This window comes from Octopus bimaculoides, chromosome 4 (assembly GCF_046866305.1).
Source record: "Octopus bimaculoides isolate indiv1 chromosome 4, ASM4686630v1, whole genome shotgun sequence".
NCBI lineage: Eukaryota > Metazoa > Mollusca > Cephalopoda > Octopoda > Octopodidae > Octopus > Octopus bimaculoides.
In genome coordinates, this window is record NC_142931.1 from 39,400,082 (window position 1) to 39,421,613 (window position 21,532).

The following is a 21,532-nucleotide window of genomic DNA, read 5'->3' on the forward strand; positions in this document are numbered from 1 at the left end:
GTGTGTGTGTGAGAGAGAGAGAGAGAGACAATTATTAACATAGTTGAGTAACAATCTAATTCAAGCTGTTGACTTGAGTTTGTAAAGAGATCTAAGTGCCTGCTGGAAAGACTTACAAAATCGTTGTTCAAACAATTTGTTGATGTAAATATACATAAACCCAATATAATAGTAATCAATAAATGAAATACAGTAATCCCTCGACTATCGTGGGTGTAACATTCCAAAACTCCCGTGATAGGTGAAAATCTGCGAAGTAGAAACAGTACTGTACTGTATATATTTTTAAAATCATTATTATAATTTATATATATTTATTTTATTATAAAAGCAAAACAATACCACACACTCGCCTCCCAAGTTTTGTTTTCCATACAGTATGGGTGATATTTTGTTTACTTGTCTATGGTACACTAAGTATTTTCTTTTAATATATTTTAATTAATGTGTTATATGGTGCAGTACTGTACTCTATTTTTATTTATTAATTTTTAGGCATGAAAATGCTTATATTACCACAGAAATAATTAAAATCTATGTTATTATTATTATTATTGTTTAGGTCACTGCTTGGAATCGAACTCGGAATCTTGGGGTTAGTAGCCAGTGCTCTTAACCACTACGCCATGGGCATATGGTGTAGTGGTTAAGAGCGTGGGCGACTAACCCCAAGATTCCGAGTTCGATTCAAAGCAATGACCTGAACAATAATAATAATAATAATAATAATAACATCGAAAATTACCTTAGGAATGAGAACCCAGGTTCGAAATTTCCCCAAGACACCTGATGAAGGCAGGAGAGTATATCAGCTGAAACGTTGTGTTAACAACAAACAAGACGAGGACAAATATCTGTCAAATGTAAATAATGTACATAATTCCTCATCTCTTAAATATAGACCTGTAAAATCCGCAATGTACTGAGTGTGCGATAGGCAAACTGTGATATGGTGAGGGATTACTGTACACACAAATAATATATGCAATATATTTACCGCTTTCCATTTTAATTTTACACATGTAATATTTCAATATATCTCTTCGGCCTTTTAAGTCTGGTGGAAACACCCTTACTTCAACATCAAACCTTCCAGGACGTAATAAAGCTCTAGAATAAAAAAAACACCGATGACATATATTTTTTACTGTTTACAGCTAGAACAAAAACACTTTAAGTTATTACTTTTCAATATATTCTGGAGCTCAGACATATAAATGGACTGACTCAAATAAAAATACCCATGATATACACCTCATCTCACTCATTTCGGTTGCATTTCTATATTTTATACTGTATTTCTTTATTTTGAATGATAAATGTTTATCACTTTCTACATTTCCTCAGTACAGAGTATATGAAGTAATCTATCTTGTATTAACATAGTTAAATAGTGAATATTGTTTTTGAAAGCTTAACTGCAAGTTAATAAGGAAGCCTTCAACAGAGTCACTTGCTCTGTGATCTTGTGGTCTCTGAGGAAGCTAGGAGTAGAAGAATGGCTTGTGAGAGCCATACTAGCCATGTACAGCATTGTTGTAAGTAAAGTGAGATCCATAGAAACCATGCCAAAGCAGATAATGGAGCTCAATGCAGTCCTTTGGCTCATCAGATCCTGTTGGACTTGAACAGCCCATGCCAGCATGCAAGCCAAACAGTATGTGATGGTTGTTGATGAAAATATACAGTAACAACATTAAACCATAACATTTGCAGTAAAGAAGGAGAATCAATATTGACAATATTGACTCTTCGTTGAAAAGTCTGTCAGACAATGATTCAGCAGTTTAAAGTTAATAAATATATTTAAAAGAAAAATAAAGTGAAGAAGGATACTTAAATTAATACTCACTTGTCTAGGTTATCTCTTCTGTTGGTGGCACCAAGAACAATGACACCTTCATTTTGGTGAAATCTGTAGAAGAATTTTTACTCATTTTTCATATGACTTTAAAAACAAAATGGTTTGGCTGTTTCGGTTGATGGCCAACTAACCTTTTAAAATAATTCATACTTTTATTTTTGAAATTTACATGTTTAGTGACTAAATGTATTTTTAGTTTGCAAGAAGGCAAGGCTGTGTGGTAAGAAGTTTGCTTTCCAACCACATGGTTCTGAGATCAGCTCCTGTGTGTGACACCTTGGGCAAGTGTCTTCTACTATAGCACTAGGCCGACCAAAGCCTTTTGAGTAAATTTGGTAGACAGAAACTGAAAGAAGCACATTGTGTGTGTGTGTTTGTGTATGTATGTATGCATGTGTATGTTACTACTCAATGCCTTGACATCATGTGATAGTTGTAAAGAAGTGTCACTACCATACAACCAGTGTCCTTCATTTCCAATCTTTTGTAAAAACATGGTCATAAGGAAAATAGGTGATGGTAGGGAACAGGAAGGGGATCCACCCATAGAAAATCTGCCTCAACAAATTCTGTCCAACCCATGTAGGCATGGAAAACTGGCTGTTAAGACATGATGATAATGATGACCCATGACACCATTTGCAAGGTTTTCCTTGTAAAAGACATAACAGTAATACAGGTAGTCTTTTCTCTCCCGACCAAGTAAGCACAAAGCTTAAGTAACTGCGCATTCTATCAATGGATGTTTAGAAGATTTTATTCAGTAGTGACATGAACTTGCTCTGATTATATTCACTAGGTGGGTTACTAACACAAGAAATAGTAAAATTGTTCGTCTTACTCTATTTTCTTATTGGTTTCAGTCATGCTGGACCACTACTTTCAAGAGTTTGCATTGATCACTTTAATCCAGTAATTATTTCAGGCTAGTAATCTATTTTATCAATCTCATTTATTTTGGTGTAAAAGTACATAATTCGACACTGTTTTAGAGTGAGAGAGAGAGAGAGAGAGAGAAAGAGAGAGAGAGAAAACACTTGAGTCAGCAAGCAAGCGTCTATGCGGTAGCTCAACTTTCTAGAATGAGCAGTGAAATTTACCTGTAATTACACCTTATCATATTGAAAACAAAAACATAGGATAATGTAGGTCAATCATGAATTGTCCAAGAGAAGGACAAGGTGGTCATGATTGGAATGTCTTTGATCAGAGGTCACTCAGTTAGGGTGACCTGGGGCTAAATAACAATAACCTCACACATGTGTGCATATATGTGTATGTATGTAAGTCTATATGAGTGGTTTCTGCAGTTTCTGTGTGCAAGTTTTACTCACAAAGTATTGGTCAACCTGAAGCTAGAGTTGATGGATCAAGCCTGAAACCATATGGTTTCAAATTGAACCTCTTAACCAATGGCTATGATAAATATTTTATGATTTGATGATAATATTTAATTTGAAGTCCAAACAAATGTTGATGCACCTTATTGTATTAATAAGATGCATGTATTGGGTCATCCAATAAATAATGCAGTTTTTTCAATTGCATGAACTAAAAGTCAGAGGGGAATGGGATAAACTACCTGCATCAACTTGTTATAAAGCAGGTATCAATTTTACCTTGTCCTTATTCTTAGTGTAAGTTTTGAAGAGTGCAGTTCGATTTTAACAGTTATTTTTTCAAAGCTATAATGGAAGTGATAAAGGAGCATATTTGGCATATTTTGCTTTATGAGTTCAATAAAAGCAACAACGCATCAGAAAGTGCAAGGAATATTCATGCAGTATATGGGGATCGGACAATAAGTGTAAGCCAGTGTCGATGGTGATTCCAGAAATTCCAAACCGGAAACTACAGCCTAGATGAGCCACATCCTGGAAGATCTGTAGAACTTGATGAGGGTGTCCTGCAAACACTGGTGGCACAAAATCCAATTGTAACTGTTGAGGAACTAGCAAAGAAGCTTGGATTTGGTCATTCAACCATTCATCAACACCTGTGTGCCACCAGAAAATCACCATCTTTAGTTTCAAGACGAAAGGTGTTCTTCTATCAGAATAATGCTAGGCCATGTACAGCGAGGAGACATTCCAAAGGCTGGAGCAATTTCAATAGGAAATGATGCCCCACCCACCATATTCACTGGACATTGTCTCATTTGATAATCCTTTATTGAGCAGTCTTCAAAATCATTTGGATGGAAAAAATATGAATTCTGTAGACAAGGTCAGAACAGTACTGGAGGAGTATATTTTTGTCACAGACAAGTACATTTTGGAAGAGGGGTCCTGCAAGTCTACCAGATAGATGGAAGAGCATCGTAGAAAATGAAGGAGAGTATATTTTAGATTAAAAAAGAACTTTGTTTATCTTAATTTTGAAAAATACCACATTATTTATGGGATGACCCAGTATATCTCATCAATAGAAAACATTGCAAATGAAACTGAAACAACATTTTTTGAAATATAAAAAAAAAAAACAAAAAAACTCAGAACAAAGATTGGTTTTGTAGTTGTTGGCACTCCGTCGCTTACAACGTCGAGGGTTCCAGTTGATCCAATCAACGGAACAGCCTGCTTATGAAATTAACGTGCATGTGGCTGAGCACTCCAGAGATGCATGTATCCTTAACGTAGTTCTTGGGGATATTCAGCGTGACAAGGCTGACCCTTTGAATTACAGGCACAACAGAAACAGGAAGTAAGAGTGAGAGAAAGTTGTGGTGAAAGAGTACAGCAGGGTTCGCCACCATTCCCTGCCAGAACCTCGTGGAGCTTTAGGTGTTTTCACTCAATAAACACAACGCCTGGTCTGGGAATCGAAACCTCGATCCTATGACCGCGAGTCCGCTGCCCTAACCACTGGGCCATTGCGCCTCCATGGTTTTGTAGTAAACAGTTTGGTAACTACTATTCTAGTGTTGCTATAAACTTTGCTAAATACACACAATATGAAAGGAATGAGGTATTTTTATTTTCCATGCACAAGTTATTGTGCCAGAGTCAAAACAGCCACTTAAAACACATTCACTTTTGTATATTTTTTGATAGCATTATGCAATCATTATACAACACTATAAAGAAATAAAACACAACTGAATGTAATAATACCTGTGTTTTAATTAGATCCACTATGATCTAATTATTCCAGTTTCAACATACAATCTCTAACCAAGTTATTTGCCAAGCAACCACATCTCTGATATAAGTTATTTAGTATTTGGTTTACTTAACAGATAGAATAATAAATAGTAATAACAAAGTATACTCACCCATCCATCTCAGAAAGAAGCTGATTTATGGTTTGATTAGCATAGGGATGGATCTGAGAACTTGTTCGTTTGGCCCCAACAGTATCAATTTCATCAATAAATATAACACAAGGTGCCCTCATTTTGCCAGCAGCTAAAATGAAGAAAAATCCCCAGTTTATATTTAATTAAGTTTTATTACTGAATTTAAAAGTATATAAATGAAAATAAGACGGAATAACTAAATTGGTTCTGCAAAATTATTTTGATCTGATTTTATATTAGATAGTTAACCAAGTAGCCTTTCACCATTTAATCGTGATTTTAGATTACTCAATACTTGAGGTAATGCATGTGTTTTTCATATGCTGACTGCTCATTACATTTATTTCTCATTCCACAATTTCAAATGTTAGGATCAAAGAACAGTAGCATGTCAGCAATAACTGCCAATGACAAAGAGTTTAAATAAGATAACGAACATCTGAGCAATCAATATTGAAGATGATATGATTATTTAAAAAGTGATTCAATCTGAAAGTTTTTTCACAGAAGATATGCTAAATAATTCCAGAGTCGGTAGACATTCTAGCAGATAAACTAGATACAGAAATGTGAAAATGTAAGTGAAATTGTACACATAGTTGTAACTAATTTGTTTAAGTAAGCTGATAGAATTGTAATTATTTGAAGGCTGTTTTACTTTCATATGATGCTGATGGTTGGGATAGGTGATTTGCTGGAGCAATTGTTGTGAAGTATGAGTACAAACTGTAGTTGAAAGCTAGGCAAAGTGGAATCATATGAGTGATATATACTCTCAAGTTATGTAACTTAAAATTATTGTCTCAAAAGTGAAAAATGACATACAAAATAATTGCCGCACTCTCTTGGCACCAGTTCCAACAAAGATTTCATCAAATTCCGATCCAGATGCATGGAAAAAAGGGACACCAGCTTCTCCTAAAGATACAATTAAAAGTTATTAAAATAGTAAGCATATATAATAATGCAAAGAAGAATATCAAAGAACAATAGTAGAAATCAGAAATGTAAAATATTCTCTTTGAAGTGAACTTTAGTACTTCTGAAAATTTAGGAATCATAGCAAAACATTTAGAGGATATATAACAAGTTGCACTTTTTAATTCAAAAGTTAATATAAATTTATTGAACCTACTGATTCTGTTATCTAATTGATACCTCACAGGCAACATGCTTAGTATTTTTAACATACACATATATAATGAGGCATGCTCGAGCCTTTAAGAAGTTTGCTTCGTGACTACATTGAGTTCAGTTCAATCCCACTGCATAAGCAAGTATGTTCTGCCACTGACTCCATCCAACAACTGAGTGATATTTGATATATAAAAATTGTGTGGAAGTTCGTTGGATGTATGTGTGTGTATCAGTATGGAATAAAAAAAAAAAATACTTAGTATTTACTTCCGTCCAAGTTGTGTCCCTTTATGGCATGGTCGAATTGCAAAAGTAATAAAAATAAGTATTAAAAGTACTTGTGTCAATATAATTGAAAGCAGTTTATCCCAGCATGGCTGCAGTCCAATGACGGAAACCAGTAAAATAATAAAATAATAATTGTGACTAAAACGGTTTCAGTGAAATGAAATGTGTTTCATGAGGCGAGTTCAATTGGCTGGCGAGATTATTTTAATTTTATTTTGAAATATAGTCTAACTTTATTCACACTGTACATAAAGGGAAATCAATCCTTTACTACTAAAACTTATAGAGAAAGAAAAAAATATGTCGGATTTGTTTTCCCTACTGTTACAGGAATGAAACACTCACATATGAATAATCAACTTCAAGAAATAGTTTTCTCAATGTTAATATAGCAAAAAGTATAAGATTTTAAGTATGTAAGGACAAGTGATTACACAACCCAACAGGACGTTTTTACATGATATGAAGGTTTTTTTTTTTGATTTGATGAATCCAAAAATGGAATCTATTTTTTATCATCACAAAGATTTCAAGATACCCAAACACCCAAATCCTCAGTAGGTGATAAGGGTGGACTTCAAGATGGTCAATTTTCTTCTAGAGCAACAAAGTGGATATATAAAATATCCACGCTTTTTATATATGTGGGATAGAAAAGCCAGGGAAAAAAACCCTGGGTGATCAAAGAAAGCCACAGAAAACATTAGTTCCAGGGTATTCTATTGTGATTGAAGAGCCTTTAGTTTAACCTGGAAAAATCATCCTATTTCTACTCCATGTCAAACTTGGATTATGAAGCAGTTTGTTAAAGCTCTGGATAAAGATGGACCATGCTTTCACTATATCTGCAGTACATTTCCTTGTTTGAGCAGCGAAAAGATAAAAGCTGGAGTATTTGAAGGGTCTCAAATCAGAAAATTGATGAAAAATGGGAACTCTATAAATTCAATGAATTTCAATGAAACAGTAGCATAGAATTCATTTGTAATAGTTGTAAATGAATTTCTGGGCAGCAAGAAAACTGCTAACTATGCCGAAATAGTTGACAATATGCTAGAGAACTTTCATGAGTTGGAAGCAAATATAAGCATAAAGCTTCACTATCTTCACAGACGCCTTTAAAATTTTCTGAAAATTTTGGTGACAAATGACAAGCAGAGAGAATGTTTCCATCAGGACATAAATTAATGGAACAAAGGTATCAAGGCAGATGAGACTTGTGTATGTTGGCAGACTATTGCTGGAACTAGGCTCATGATGTTCTTGAGCTTCAACACTCAAGAAAATCATCCAAATGCAAATTCATGGAAAATTAGACATAAACAATCATGTAATTTGTCTGTAGAAATTAAAAATTTTTTACTAATTTTTCAGTTAAATTTTAAGATAACATTCTGGTTTTGAAGAAAAACTAATCTCTATGTATGCTTGTATATTATGCCTTGTTCTTCATAAACTGTTTTATTGAAAAATAAAAAAACAATGAAATCCTATGGATCCTGTATTTTAAAATCTTGACATGATGATAATAAATGGAAATCATTTATGGATTCTGTATGTCAAAAAACCCTTAGTTAAGGTCCAGATATTTTGACAACAGAGAGAAAAAATAGAATAGAGTTAAAGCATCGTGACATGGCCAAGTCAGGGCATGTTGAAATCATGGGATGCAGCATGGATGTGATCTATTTTGGCAGATGAATTCATTGAATCAGTTTCACAAGATACTGAGTGAAAGAACAAGCAACAAGCTGTTAACAGCCAGGTTCAACCAGTTAGTAAACTATTGGTATCATTTATAGTTGAGGAGCATGCAGATGAGATATTTCAGCTAGTAAAAGACCAATGTGACTAAAACCCAAGCCAGACAATCATGCCTCATTGTTCAATCCAAGATATTTGGCATGAAAAAGTTGCATTGGTTTGGGCGAGTTACCTGATGAGATTAATTGCCAAAGCATCAACATAAAAAAATAACTAAAATTTATGAGTTAAAACTGCTAGATGATAACTGCAAACATTTTTAAGTAACTAACTGATAACAGGAAATAATTTCTGATTAAATACAAACTGTAAGTAAAATTATACATGCTGTGCAGTTTAGAAACACGTAACAGTTTAAATAGTAAATTAATTTAATAAATTGCTTTTTAAGAACTTACCGGCAACTGCACGAGCTAATAGAGTTTTCCCAATACCAGGAGGCCCAACAAGTAAAACCCCTAGAAAGAAGAAAGTAGATGATTCAGATGAGATTTTAATTAACTGGTTATATGTTATAGACAACAACTTCATTACCATAATAGTAATGAGTGGCTACATTGCTGACTTCAAAAGCATGAATAAAAAATAAGTAAATATACAAGATTTGTAAATTTGTACTTTTGTAAGTTGAAAAATAGAAGAAAGACCAAGGGGAAAATTAGCTATTACGAAGAGAATCTAGGGAAAGATAATTAAATTAATTTATGATATAAATCAAATAAAAAAAATAAAAGTATAATAACTAAGTTGTAATCATAAAATATGAAGGATTTACCTTTAGGTAACTTAGCTCCCAGAGCTGTAAATTTTTCTGGATTTTTTAAATATTCAACAATGTCTTTCAATTCTTGTTTAGCTTCGTCAACCTAGAATATGTCATAATAGTGTAAATGAAAATGTATAGACTGTGAAGTAGAAGGTTATTTAATTAAATAAAAACAAGGACTAACAGATATCGAACATTTGGTTCACTAATATCACTGTGTGACATAACAATAAACTCATAGCATTCTGCAGTAATTTCCTTTAATTTACCACAAATAGATATAACTTATAAATTTTGGGATAAGGCGGAGAAGGAAAGTAGTTGCTTTAATTGATCTAATACTTAAAATTGAATGGTATGTATTTTATTGACCCTCGAACTGGGGTTGGGGAAATTTTGATTTGAAAGAAAAAAAATCATAGATTCTCTGAATTCAAAAGGTTTATTGAATCTATTTATGAAGAATACAATTATAGATATAAAAAGTATAAAACAAATGTGATAAATTAATATCCTCATTATGAAACAGAAGGATTTTTCTAGAAACTTTTTCACTTCGGGCTTTGGAGAAATGATGTCGACAACACCTTAGTAACCAAATTGCTTGTAGTTCAAAATGGCATGACATCTAAACACATCTATTACATTGGTCAGATGTAGTATTACCAGAAGAAAAATTTGTCATAACAAGGAACACATTTTTATATAATTTTACTTATGTCTAACAAATCCTCATTACCCACAAGAATTTCATTTTTACTCCACTTGGGGTAATTTACCCCTATTCATCCTAGAAGATTAAAAAGGATTTGAACTTAGAGTGTTACAAGACATAACTAAATACTGGTTACAAATTATGGCATAAGGTCAGCAATTTCGGAGGTGAGGATAAATTGTTTACATTGACCCCAGTGCTCAACTGATGCTTATTTTATCAATCCCAGAAGGATGCAAAGCAAAGTTGACCTTGGTGGTATCTGAACTCAGAACATAAAGACAAACAAAATGCAGCTAAGCATTTTGCAGAGTGTGCTGATGATTCTGCCAGCTCACTGCCTTAACCCTTTCATTACCAACCTGGCTTTGGCTCTGAGTACAAATGTCTTGTTTTCATAAGTTTTGAATTAAAATCTTCCACGAAACCTTAGTCACAAATTATGTTCCTAACACTAGCTGAATGATAACTAAGTTATTTTATAAAATTCTTTGTTATATTTAAAGTAACTGAAAGAAACACAGAGCATCTCAAAATAAATACAGTAACAAAAGGGTTAACATAATTAAATATCATTAGGTATTTAACTCTTTTGTTACCATATTTCTGTTGAGATGCTCTGTGTTTCTTTCAATTGATTTTAAATATAATAAAGAAGTTAGTAAAATAACTTAGTTATCATTAAGTTAGTATTAGGAACATAAATCGTGATTAAGGTTTGGTGAAGATTTTCATTCAGAACTTTTGGAAACAAGACATTTGTACTACAGAACCAGAGGCAGTTTCAAGCAGGTTGGTATCAAATGGGTTAATACAACACTACTATTTCAGATACTAGTTTACTCCACTACTACATAAAAATCAATGCAACAAGTGAGTATCTTGGTGGAAACAACAGCCAAATTTTCTTCAGAACACACCCTAGAAACAATGTCTGGTAAAAAAAAAAGGTGGAATAATCATGGCTGGATTATCTTTTGCCTGTATGTCTACCTGATCAGGGCTAATGGAGCCAAATAACAACTATATAAAAATAACTGCTAAAGTTAATACTCTTTTGTTTATAGATACATATGACTTGAACTCAAACATTTGTTACAAGTTCCCTCTTCTTACATAGTTCTTAAAGGATAAAAGTTACTATTCAGTTAGTTTTTATTTCTCTATATATGGAATAAGAAAATCTGGTTTTTAAAGTATCTGTGCAAAGAACTTAAACATTCAAATGTGCAAGCTCAAAGATAAGCATGAAAAACTGCAAACATGAGGGGGAAAAAAAATATGGCACTTGTTTGGTTGGAACTGATAGCAAGAATGATTATGACTCTAAAAGGAAGAATATTTTGAAAAGTATACTTTAAAACAGCTGATTGAAGTCAAGAAATGTCATAACTAGGACAATTTTCTAATAATAAAATGCATTTTTTTCTGATATTAATATCATTTTACACTGAAAAATCTGAGCAGTTAATGCATTCATAATTTCTCAGACAATGTATTAAATGGATGTTTCTGTTTAGGTTTACAGGGGCTTTTTAATATTGATTTCTAGCATGAGTACAAGGTCACAAGTTTGAAGGGAGTGACTATTTACATCAACCCAGTATTTTATTTCGTTAAACAATGAATTCCGGGTAGAGGTAGGGGTCCACCAAGGTTCCGTCCTCAGCCCCCTATTATTTACCATAGTCCTCCAGGCAATCACAGAGGAGTTCAAGACAGGTTGCCCCTGGGAGCTCCTCTATGCTGATGACCTTGCCCTAATTGCGGAGTCACTATCAGAACTAGAGGAGAAGTTTCAGGTGTGGAAGCAAGGTCTAGAATTGAAGGGCCTTAGAGTCAACCTAGCTAAAACCAAAATCCTAATAAGTAGGAAGGTAGATAAAACACAAACCCCTTCAGGTAGATGGCCCTGCTCAGTATGTAGAAAAGGAGTAGGTAGTAACTCTATAAGATGTACCCGGTGCAAGCTATGGACACATAAGAGGTGCAGCAACATCAAAGGCAGGTTAACTAGCAAGTTAGTTTTTGTTTGTGGCAGATGTTCAGGTGCAATAAAGACTGCAAACAAACAGGAAACAACTTCTATCTCATTCCAGGGTGAAAAACTAGAGGTAGTCGATAGCTTCCGCTATCTGGGCGACCAAGTTAGTAGTGGGGGTGGGTGCGCTGAAAGTGTAGCTGCTAGAATAAGAATAGCCTGGGCAAAGTTTAGAGAGCTCTTACCCCTGCTGGCGACAAAGGGACTCTCACTCAGAGTAAAAGGCAGACTGTATGACGCATGCGTACGAACAACCATGCTACATGGCAGTGAAACATGGGCTGTAACTGCTGAGGACATACGTAAGCTCGCAAGGAATGAAGCCAGTATGCTCCGTTGGATGTGTAATGTCAATGTGAATACCCGTCAGAGTGTAAGTATCTTGAGAGAAAAGCTGAACATTAGAAGCATCAGTTGTGGCGTGCAAGAGAGACGATTGCGCTGGTATGGACATGTGGTGAGAATGGAGGAGGATAGCTGCGTGAAAAAGTGCCACACCCTAACAGTTGAGGGAACCCGTGGAAGAGGTAGGCCCAGGAAGACCTGGGCTGAGGTGGTGAGGCAAGACCTTCGTACATTGGGCCTCACCGAGGCGATGACTACGGACCGAGACCTTTGGAAATGGGCTGTGCGTGAGAAGACCCGGCAAGCCAAGTAAGATCGTTGCCAGTGCCCCTGGACTGGTTCTTGTGCGGGTGGCACATGAGATGCACCATTTTGAGCGTGGCCGTTGCCAGTACCGCCTGACTGGCTCCTGTAGGATTTTCGAGCGAGATCGTTGACCGTGCCCCTGGACTGGCTTGTGCGGGTGGCACATAAAAGACACCATTTCGAGCGTGGCCGTTTTCGTGCGGGTGACACGTAAAAGCACCCACTACACTCTCTGAGTGGTTGGCGTTAGGAAGGGCATCCAGCTGTAGAAACTCTGCCAAATCAGACTGGAGCCTGGTGTTGCCATCCGGTTTCACCAGTCCTCAGTCAAATCGTCCAACCCATGCTAGCATGGAAAGCGGACGTTAAACGATGATGATGATGATGATGATGATAAACCTGGTGGAATATGAAATCAGAATGCAACTAAATGCAATAAAGTATTTCGCTTGTCATTCTTTAATGTTTCCTCCAACCAACCACCCTTTCAATGTGAGGGAAATACAAACAAAAGTATTTTGCAGACATCAAACTGACTTAATTATTCAATACCTTCATTACTATCACTATCATTCCAATTAGAGGGAATTCTAATAAGAGGAAAACAATAGACAATTCAAACTAAAAAGAAATGATATCACAATTCATCTTTAAAATAATTTGAAGTCTGAGTGGAACTAGATATATTTGGCTGGAACCAATAAAAGATTATACTTACACCTTTGACATCCTCGAATGTCACAGTTATGTCTTCTGGATTAACTTCATATTGATCCCTATTGAGAACACCAAAACCACGGATACCTGCTTAACATTGGAAAATATTGAAAAATAATTTCAATATAATTCTTCTGTTAGATAAAAAGGAAAAAGAAAAAAAAAAAACCCAAACCTACTAAGAATTGCCTGAATTTGACAGTTTTTCTCCAGAATGATAGTCTTAACTGGCACATGGCACCTGCACTGATAGGGTTACCAAGTACTTGCAAGACAAAAAAAAAAAAATTTCAAGAGGGGAGGGGCATAGAGGAGGGATGAAGTTACAACAATGCTTGAAGGAATCATGAGTGACGGGACCAATTTGCATAGTGGTAGTAATTTAGTCTAATAATGAAAGTTAAAAAATTTATTAGTTTGATAAAAGGAAGAAAGATTTTTTACTGATTTCTCTCAGGCACTGCTTATCTTCTCTTCTGAACCTAACATTTATAATAATTTATTGTCAGATTTCTTGGTACTCCTTATCAAGACAATTTATGATTGAATTATTGATCAATAATTTACCTTATACAAAAATAAAGTCACTATAATACCCTAAATTAAAAATACAATTTTGTCATATCCATCACAACTATAGACACACCAGATTTTTACTCTTTGTTTGACCAGTTTACCATCTTAATCAAAGATTATATGTAAACAAACTCTCCATAGACTCACCTCCACCAACACTTCCAAGAACTTGAATAACTTGAAGTATAACCCATAAAAGAAACAGATAGAAAAAGACACGGAAGATTCGATTCATTAAAGTACTCTTCATATCTGGCTCTCGCCGTTCTCGAGCAGTATATCCCTCAGCAAAAGCAACTTTAAGCTTTTCCTGGAATTCTGGGTTTGAGTCAAAGTCATCAACAATAGATTTAAAACGTTCAGTTTTTTTGGCAGACTTGACTGACTCTGGAAAAAGTCTTTCATAAACCTGAAATAAAAGGATTTATTTTGTAACGATTACTATTATGTAAAGATACAGTATCAAACTAACTAAATATTTCATATGAACATCTTAAATATATCAAGTATCATTTATTTTGAAAATTCAAATTTCTTATATTTTTATGTCATCAACTCAAAATTATTATTTGCATTATCAATTCAAATTCATATGTCTAAAGAAACTGAAGAAAGAAATTTCAGTTTAAATGAATGCACTTTTCAATTCTTTTTTGAAGGAAAAAGGCTTAAAACTTCAAATTAATGAAACTGAGAAGTGTTCATATGATGCTTCTTGTTATTTACAGAGTAACCTGGAGGGTTAGCACACATGCCCTTTGTAGGTCCTCCCAGACCAGTGAGATCAATGTAATTTACTGCTAAGATGATTACAGTATTCCATACATTGTAAAAGAAAAATACAAGAGAAAGTATTAAAATTTGTTTAACACATTAGAAGAACATACAAAATTAAAGATTCTTACTGATCGTCGGAGGTCATCTAGAGATGAAGCAGTCAAACTTCCTTTTCCAAGACCTGTTTTACCAACGCTGCGATGTGTTTTGAACCCACGAATTGGCTGGTATGTAACTGAAGAAAGGAACAATAATAAATTACATTATTACTGACAATAAAAAAAAGTTATCTAGCACTAATTAATTAACATCCTCAACAATATTTCTCATTGTTGGTATGGATTGGATGGGTGTAGTACTAACAGTGAATTCCAGAAGTCTTTCCTTACTCTGCTGTAGGTGTTATCTTTCATTCTTAGCATGCAACACTTTTTCACTCAGAGCTTCCAAAAGCATTGCAAGTCCTGAGTACATCAGCTGAGATCTTTACTACAACTACTTTCTCAGTTGATATTTCACAGTGAATAGATCTTTCCTAACTTTCCTTTCATCCTATATAATATAATAACTTACCAAAACATTATTGACTGGTTTAATGGAAGGGTCATTGCCATTCCACAAAAAGACTACAAAGGCCTCAAATAATGGATCAAATGCTGATTTAAGGTCACTGAGAAGCTTCCAGAAAGAAAGTGGTTAACCCTTTTGAGACCATATTTCTAATGAAAAATATTTCTTCTCTTTAATTAACTTTAAACACACAGAACTAAAGATTGCCTCAGGATTAAGCATGTAAAGCGAATTTTACAAGAACAAGTAAATGTAAAAAGTAAGTGTTGTCTTATAATAATGCCACGGGCAGATGAATGTCGTCAGTAAAAACATTCAAAAAGAAAATTACGTAGAGTTAAGAAATCACTCTTTGATTAACAGAAAATAATGGCAATTAATTATTATAGGTTTATCCAGCTGTTTTAATCCCCTGCAATGTATAAAAGAAAGGAAAGGTGGTAATTTCCAAGGTGGATGGGACCTGTGCCCAGAGACACCAAGAGAAACACAGAGTTGATAACTACAACTTGAAGTACTTCAAAACTTCTGGAACTGGTACACAACTGATATGATGGTAACATAGTAAGGTAATTGAGGTTACAGTAACAATAAAGATAATGAAGATGAGGAGGAGGAGCAAAGTTAATGATTGTTCTCCACTCTTTATGTTGCAATTTATAAAGTGAAAAACAACATACACAAACCCTTCAGCTCCTTCTTAATGAACTGGTTGAATGTTTGTTTACTAAGAACTGCTGGCCCTCCATTATTTAAATTGAGCTGATTTTCAGGAAAACCTAAAATAAAAGTTAAAAAATAATAGTAAAGAAACAAGGCAAATTTTGGACAAAAGGAAATATCTATATTCACATAACCCATAGGTTCTCAAAGTGGGTGCTACCGTTGAGACGTTCCAGGTGGGCGCTGATGCTTAAGGGAACAGTGTGCGTGTGTGTGTGTGGGGGGGACCTATTGAGGCAAATGAAATCGATCCAAATTCGACGACTGGCACCCATGCCAACCTCTCCTTCATTGGACACTAAACTCAGCTTGTGAAGACCTGTTGGAGCAAGTGAAATCGAAATTGCAATTGAACCGAATTCGATGACTGGCACCTGTGCCAGTGGAGCACTAAGAGCACCGTCCGAGCGTGATCATTACCAGAGCAGCTGTCTGGCTTCCGCGCCAGTGGTACGTAAATAGCACCATTTGAGCGTGATTGTAACCAGCGTCACCTTACTGGTACTTGTGCCGGTGGCTCGTAAAAAAACATTCGAGCGAGGTTGTTGCCAGTGCTGTGGACTGGCTCCTGTGCAGGTGGAATGTAAAAAACACCATTTTGAGCATGGCCGTTGCCAGTACTGTCTGACTGACCCTCGTGCTGGTGGCATGTAAAAGCACCCACTACACTCTTGGAGTGGTTGGCGTTAGGAAGGGCATCCAGCTGTAGAAACTCTACCAGATAAGATTGGAGCCTGGTGCAGCCTTCTGGTTCGCCAGTCCTCAGTCAAATCATCCAACCCATGCTAGCATGGAAGGCGGATGATGATGACTATCGTATACAAATTGTATTATATTAAATATCAAATGATGCATAATATATATAAATTAGTAAAATATAAAATATTTCTTTATACATAAAAATAAGGGTGGTGGTGCTGAGGGTATTATGTGGCCATAAGGTGGCCCAAAAAGTTGGAGAAACTCTGACATAAACACACTCAAATATAAATTCTCATCAAGGTCATTTATGTAATGGAAAAAAATAAATTCTTCAAAATGATAATTAGTTAAATGACTAGTTGGAGAGAGATCAATGTTCCAATTAAAAACCATAATAGATCTCTGCAATGAAAAAGGCATTTTTTTTACCCCAAGATGTAAAATGAAATAACTTAATGGTCTACAACATAACATGAAGGCAACTCAGTTATATTTAGAATGGATTATTCATTTTAACAAGAGACAGGATTTCGATGTGAAGGTCATACACAGAAGAAGTGATAAATGGAAGTAAACATGTTCAAAGACTGAAACATTTACAGATGTTGCATCATAACTCTGCTTGCTTTAGTCTGCCTGGCTGACAACAGGTTCCATTTTTACTTATTGGTTGTAAGATTACTTGTAGAAAGAGTCTCCATCTGTAAAAACAATCATCCTATTCATTCTAGCATGGAAAATTTTTTTAAAAATGATGATGATGATAATAATAATAATAATTAAAGAATAGTAGCTGTCTCTAAAAGACAAAAATCCGAAGAAAATGAAGAGAAAGACATGGAGTAGCAGGTTTGAATTGGTAATTCATTCCCTGCTTTAGTATTTGTTAAAAAAGATGAATAAATGTAGATTAGATAGTTAACTAATCTTAAAAGCTTGTAAGAATTATAAAATGTGTTGGTGGAGGATTCAAGTTTTCAAACAGATTATTAATTAAAAAAAGCCTGTATAATAATAATAACAATAATAATAATAACAATAATAATAATAATAATAATATACAACAGGTATTTTTCAGTTTCTGTCTACCAAATCCAATTATAAGGCTTTGGTTAACCTGGTACTTAGTCAAAGACATTTACCTAAGATACTATTGCAGTAGAATTGAACTCTAACTACATAACCAAGCCCAGAATATTAAAAAAAAATCAAAATATACCCTATAAAATTCATATTCTTATACACTTCAGCTGTTAATAAAGTATACACACACTTCATATAGAGTACCTTCTTCTCCATATGTAAATATGACCATTGACCAATACATACACACATATTTGTTTGGGACAGATGATTAACTCAGATTCACTTCAGTTTCTTGGTATGTGCAGCCCTTCAAGGGAAAAAAAGTATCTCACACAAATGGCCATACAGATACATATAACCATAGACTTATGCAACAACATAGGCAAACAAAGTTGCTTTGTTTTGTTTTTGGAAGCGTCGAATGTGTATATTTAAATAAAACGAAAAAGCATTATCTACAGTTGAATTTTGTCAAATAACACAAGTATAAAAATGTAAATTATTTTCCCTGCTTCAAGGAAAATGGAAAGGATGATGAAAAGTTATGTCAAAGATAAACTTACCAGATTTATTTTCAAAGAAAGTCTGGGCAGAAATACATGTTTCTAACCATTTGAGTGGTTCATTCACTTTTCCTTGTTTACAATTATATGTAGCTAGGGAACCCAGTACAGGTGTTAAGTCAGCTAGAGTAATATCAGCAGGTATATCTTTGAAGCCATGATTTTTTAAAGACGGTTTCTCCTGCAATATCACAAAAGATGGAAGTATGAGCATCTCAAACATCAGGAGATAAAAAAAAAATATGTGAAAGAATGATAGGAAAGAATAAACAGTTTTTAAAATTTGAAAAAATATGTAATTCAAAAGGAGGGGAAGAAGAAGAAATTCTAATGTCATATTCTACTTCATTAGGACTCAATATTTTAAACTTTTGACGGGGGAGTAAAGATAGTAGAAAGAAATCTAACCATGGATACACATCACAAAACTATTGTTTCTGTAAGTAAACTGAATTCAGTACTGTAATTGTTGTTTGTCTGGCTTTGTGTTGCCTACTTTAAACTAGGTAGATTTGGTCTCAACAATACAATTAGCATCAGTGATAAAATATGAATTCCCAACTTCTCAATTGGTTTTGTTATTCTAATCACCCAACCGTTGACATCCCCATAACTTTATTCTGTATATTTATCTAATGAGAAATAGAAATGTCCCATAGAACCAAGTGAAATATCATTCCAATATATAACTGGAACACAGCTTAAACATTAGTCTCACTTCAAATTTCTCTCTTTCCTCATCAGTCTAGACCAATACCAATTTCTTATCACCTTCAACCTTTTTCTTCTCACCTCTCTACAAATACTACTTGCAGTTTTATAACTGTAACTTCAGTATTGTAGACTGATTGAAGGTCTACAGATTGTTTAGGGTAGTAACTGAATAAACACTGACAAAGTGCAGAGGGAATACTTTAGTCCAGGGAGACAAACCCTATAGTGATGGTAGTGTGATAAAATGCAGCCAGTCCATGCTGTAATGTGATTGGTAACAGGATGAGTATCCAGCCTGTAAACCTATGCCAAAGTCATCAAATATTCTAATATTGACAATGCTTATATTAGGCATAGGTATGGCCGTGTGGTTAAGAAGCTTGCTTCCCAACCACATTGTTCCATCGCATGGCATTGGATGTCATTTACTATAGTCCCTGACTAACCTAAGCTCTATGAATGGATTTGGTAGATAGAAATTGATAGAAGCCTGCTGTGTGTGTGTATGTGTATGGCTACATGTGAGTTGGTGTCTCCTAGTCTTGACATCACACAATGGTTGTAAATGCATGTCACTGTCATACAGCAGTGTCCTTAATTTCCAATCTTCCATGAAAAGATGTCTGGCCATGGGAAAATATTACTTTACTTGGAAACAGGTGAGAGTTAGTGACAAGAAGGGCATCTGGCCATAGAAATCTGTCTCAAATTCTGTCCATACCATGCAAGCATGGAAAAGTGGATGTTAAAATGATGATGATGTGTATATGGAACTAGCACTTACCATGCTAGTACTGTACACAACAGTGGGGTGGTTAAATGGAAACATATACCCATGTGCAAGAATTCCTCAACCCAAATCAGGGTTGTACCTGTAAATGTTGGTACAATAAAAGGTAGATCTGATAAGATTATAGAAATGTTGCAGTGGAGGTGCAAGGTGAGATGGAGAGGAGCCTCAGTCAGATTCCCCAGAGGTAAAGAACACAGGCACAAATTCTTCTGGGAAGGTAACAATGTTGATTCAAGTGGAACTGACATAATGGATAAATGGATAAATACATAATTAAGCTTAGAACTGAGTGGCAAGCAAAAGGGCTGGTTTTATGAGGCCCTATAGTGAACCACTACACTAACAAAATGGCTACGATGTCATTAACTTGGCTGTTGACTTCAATGGACATCATGTCTATAGATATGGTTGTAAGAATATAATAGGATAGAAGATTCTTCAGTCTACAACATGAATTTCAGTAAAAACCAATCAATCATTTTTTCACCTTCCAAACATGCAAACCAGATAGGTTTTCTTTTCAATAGGAAATAAGATACACATAGTTATAAATATTAAAACTTTTCTGCTGAAGAACAGAACACAAAGAATAAGAGTTAGAGGGACTGAGAACCATAAAACATTCTGGAAAAGGAAGGCATGGAAAGTGAAACTGCCTTCTTCTAAATGTATGTTTAGAGCCTATGTTAGATGACATTTATGATGAAAAGTACATGTCAGTGTAAATCAAGATGATGTTGAGGAAGTGTGTTTGAAATGACAGTGGTGCAATTACTCTCACTAATAACGAGAATAAAGTGACACTTGAAATGTTAGGAGAGGCTACTGAATGGGTAAAATGTGAGGGTGGAGGAGGAACTACCTCAAATATATACACAAGAGGTACCATCTTTTGAAGTGGACACTTATATGATCAAATTGGCCATAAAGGAATGAAGATGGAGAAAGCAACCTATCCTAGAGTTTTTGGGATGCTGAAAATCTATGGTGATGTAGATATCCTGTTCAGAGATGCAGTCAGCAATGAGTTTGTGGAATTTAGCATATGGATAGATGTTCATCAACATTCATTACCAACTGCAGTATAAAATAAATGACTAAATAGACAGTGGATAAGACTTTCCTTTATATGTGCAGTGATTTTGATGTTCATCTTGACCCTGACTGGCTTCCATGTTGGTGGCACGTAAAAAGCATCCATTACACTCTCGGAGTGGTTGGCGTTAAGAAGGACATCCAACTGTAGAAACTCTGCCAGATCAGACTGGAGCCTGGTGCAGCCTTCTAGCTTCTCAGACCCCAGTTGAACCATCCAACCCATGCCAGCAAGGAAAACGGACGTTAAATGATGATGACTAGATTATCCTGCTTCTAAGGTTCTGGTTAATGAAAATGATACCTGCCTGACATGATGTGTTTAAGCTGTGCTTGGATGATACCTATGTGTGGAAGGTAGTATCATTTGCATTTACATGTTGCTAACTGGATTGTGTGGAAAGTTGTATCATTTGCATTTACATGTTGCTAACTGGATTGTGTGGAAAGTTGTATCATTTGCATTTACATGTTGCTAACTGGATTGTGTGGAAAGTTGTATCATTTGCATTTACATGTTGCTAACTGGATTGTGTGGAAAGTTGTATCATTTGCATTTACATGTTGCTAACTGGATTGTGTGGAAGGTTGTATCATTTGCATTTACATGTTGCTAACTGGATTGTGTGGAAGGTTGTATCATTTGCATTTACATGTTGCTAACTGGATTGTGTGGAAGGTTGTATCATTTG

General features: G+C 35.0%; 1 protein-coding gene across 4 annotated transcripts in view; it reads right to left on the minus strand.

Moving 5' to 3' along the window:
* LOC106881149 (ATP-dependent zinc metalloprotease YME1L) overlaps window positions 1-21,532 on the minus strand; it is a 58,810-nt gene that overhangs the window by 14,801 nt on the left and 22,477 nt on the right. Inside the window, exons 3-13 of one of the 4 annotated variants that reach the window (XM_089350612.1) lie at window positions 18,239-18,419; window positions 15,851-15,943; window positions 14,723-14,829; window positions 13,965-14,226; window positions 13,243-13,328; window positions 9,127-9,217; window positions 8,750-8,809; window positions 5,988-6,080; window positions 5,139-5,271; window positions 1,853-1,915; window positions 998-1,110 (exon numbers count right to left, since the gene is read on the minus strand). In XM_089350612.1, coding sequence (XP_089206738.1) covers window positions 998-1,110; window positions 1,853-1,915; window positions 5,139-5,271; window positions 5,988-6,080; window positions 8,750-8,809; window positions 9,127-9,217; window positions 13,243-13,328; window positions 13,965-14,226; window positions 14,723-14,829; window positions 15,851-15,943; window positions 18,239-18,419 — 1,282 coding nt within the window. Of the gene's footprint in view, window positions 1-997; window positions 1,111-1,852; window positions 1,916-5,138; window positions 5,272-5,987; window positions 6,081-8,749; window positions 8,810-9,126; window positions 9,218-13,242; window positions 13,332-13,964; window positions 14,227-14,722; window positions 14,830-15,844; window positions 15,944-18,238; window positions 18,420-21,532 lie in introns of all 4 variants that reach the window. The other 3 variants (XM_014931434.3, XM_014931433.3, XM_014931432.3) reach the window with 3 other exon arrangements.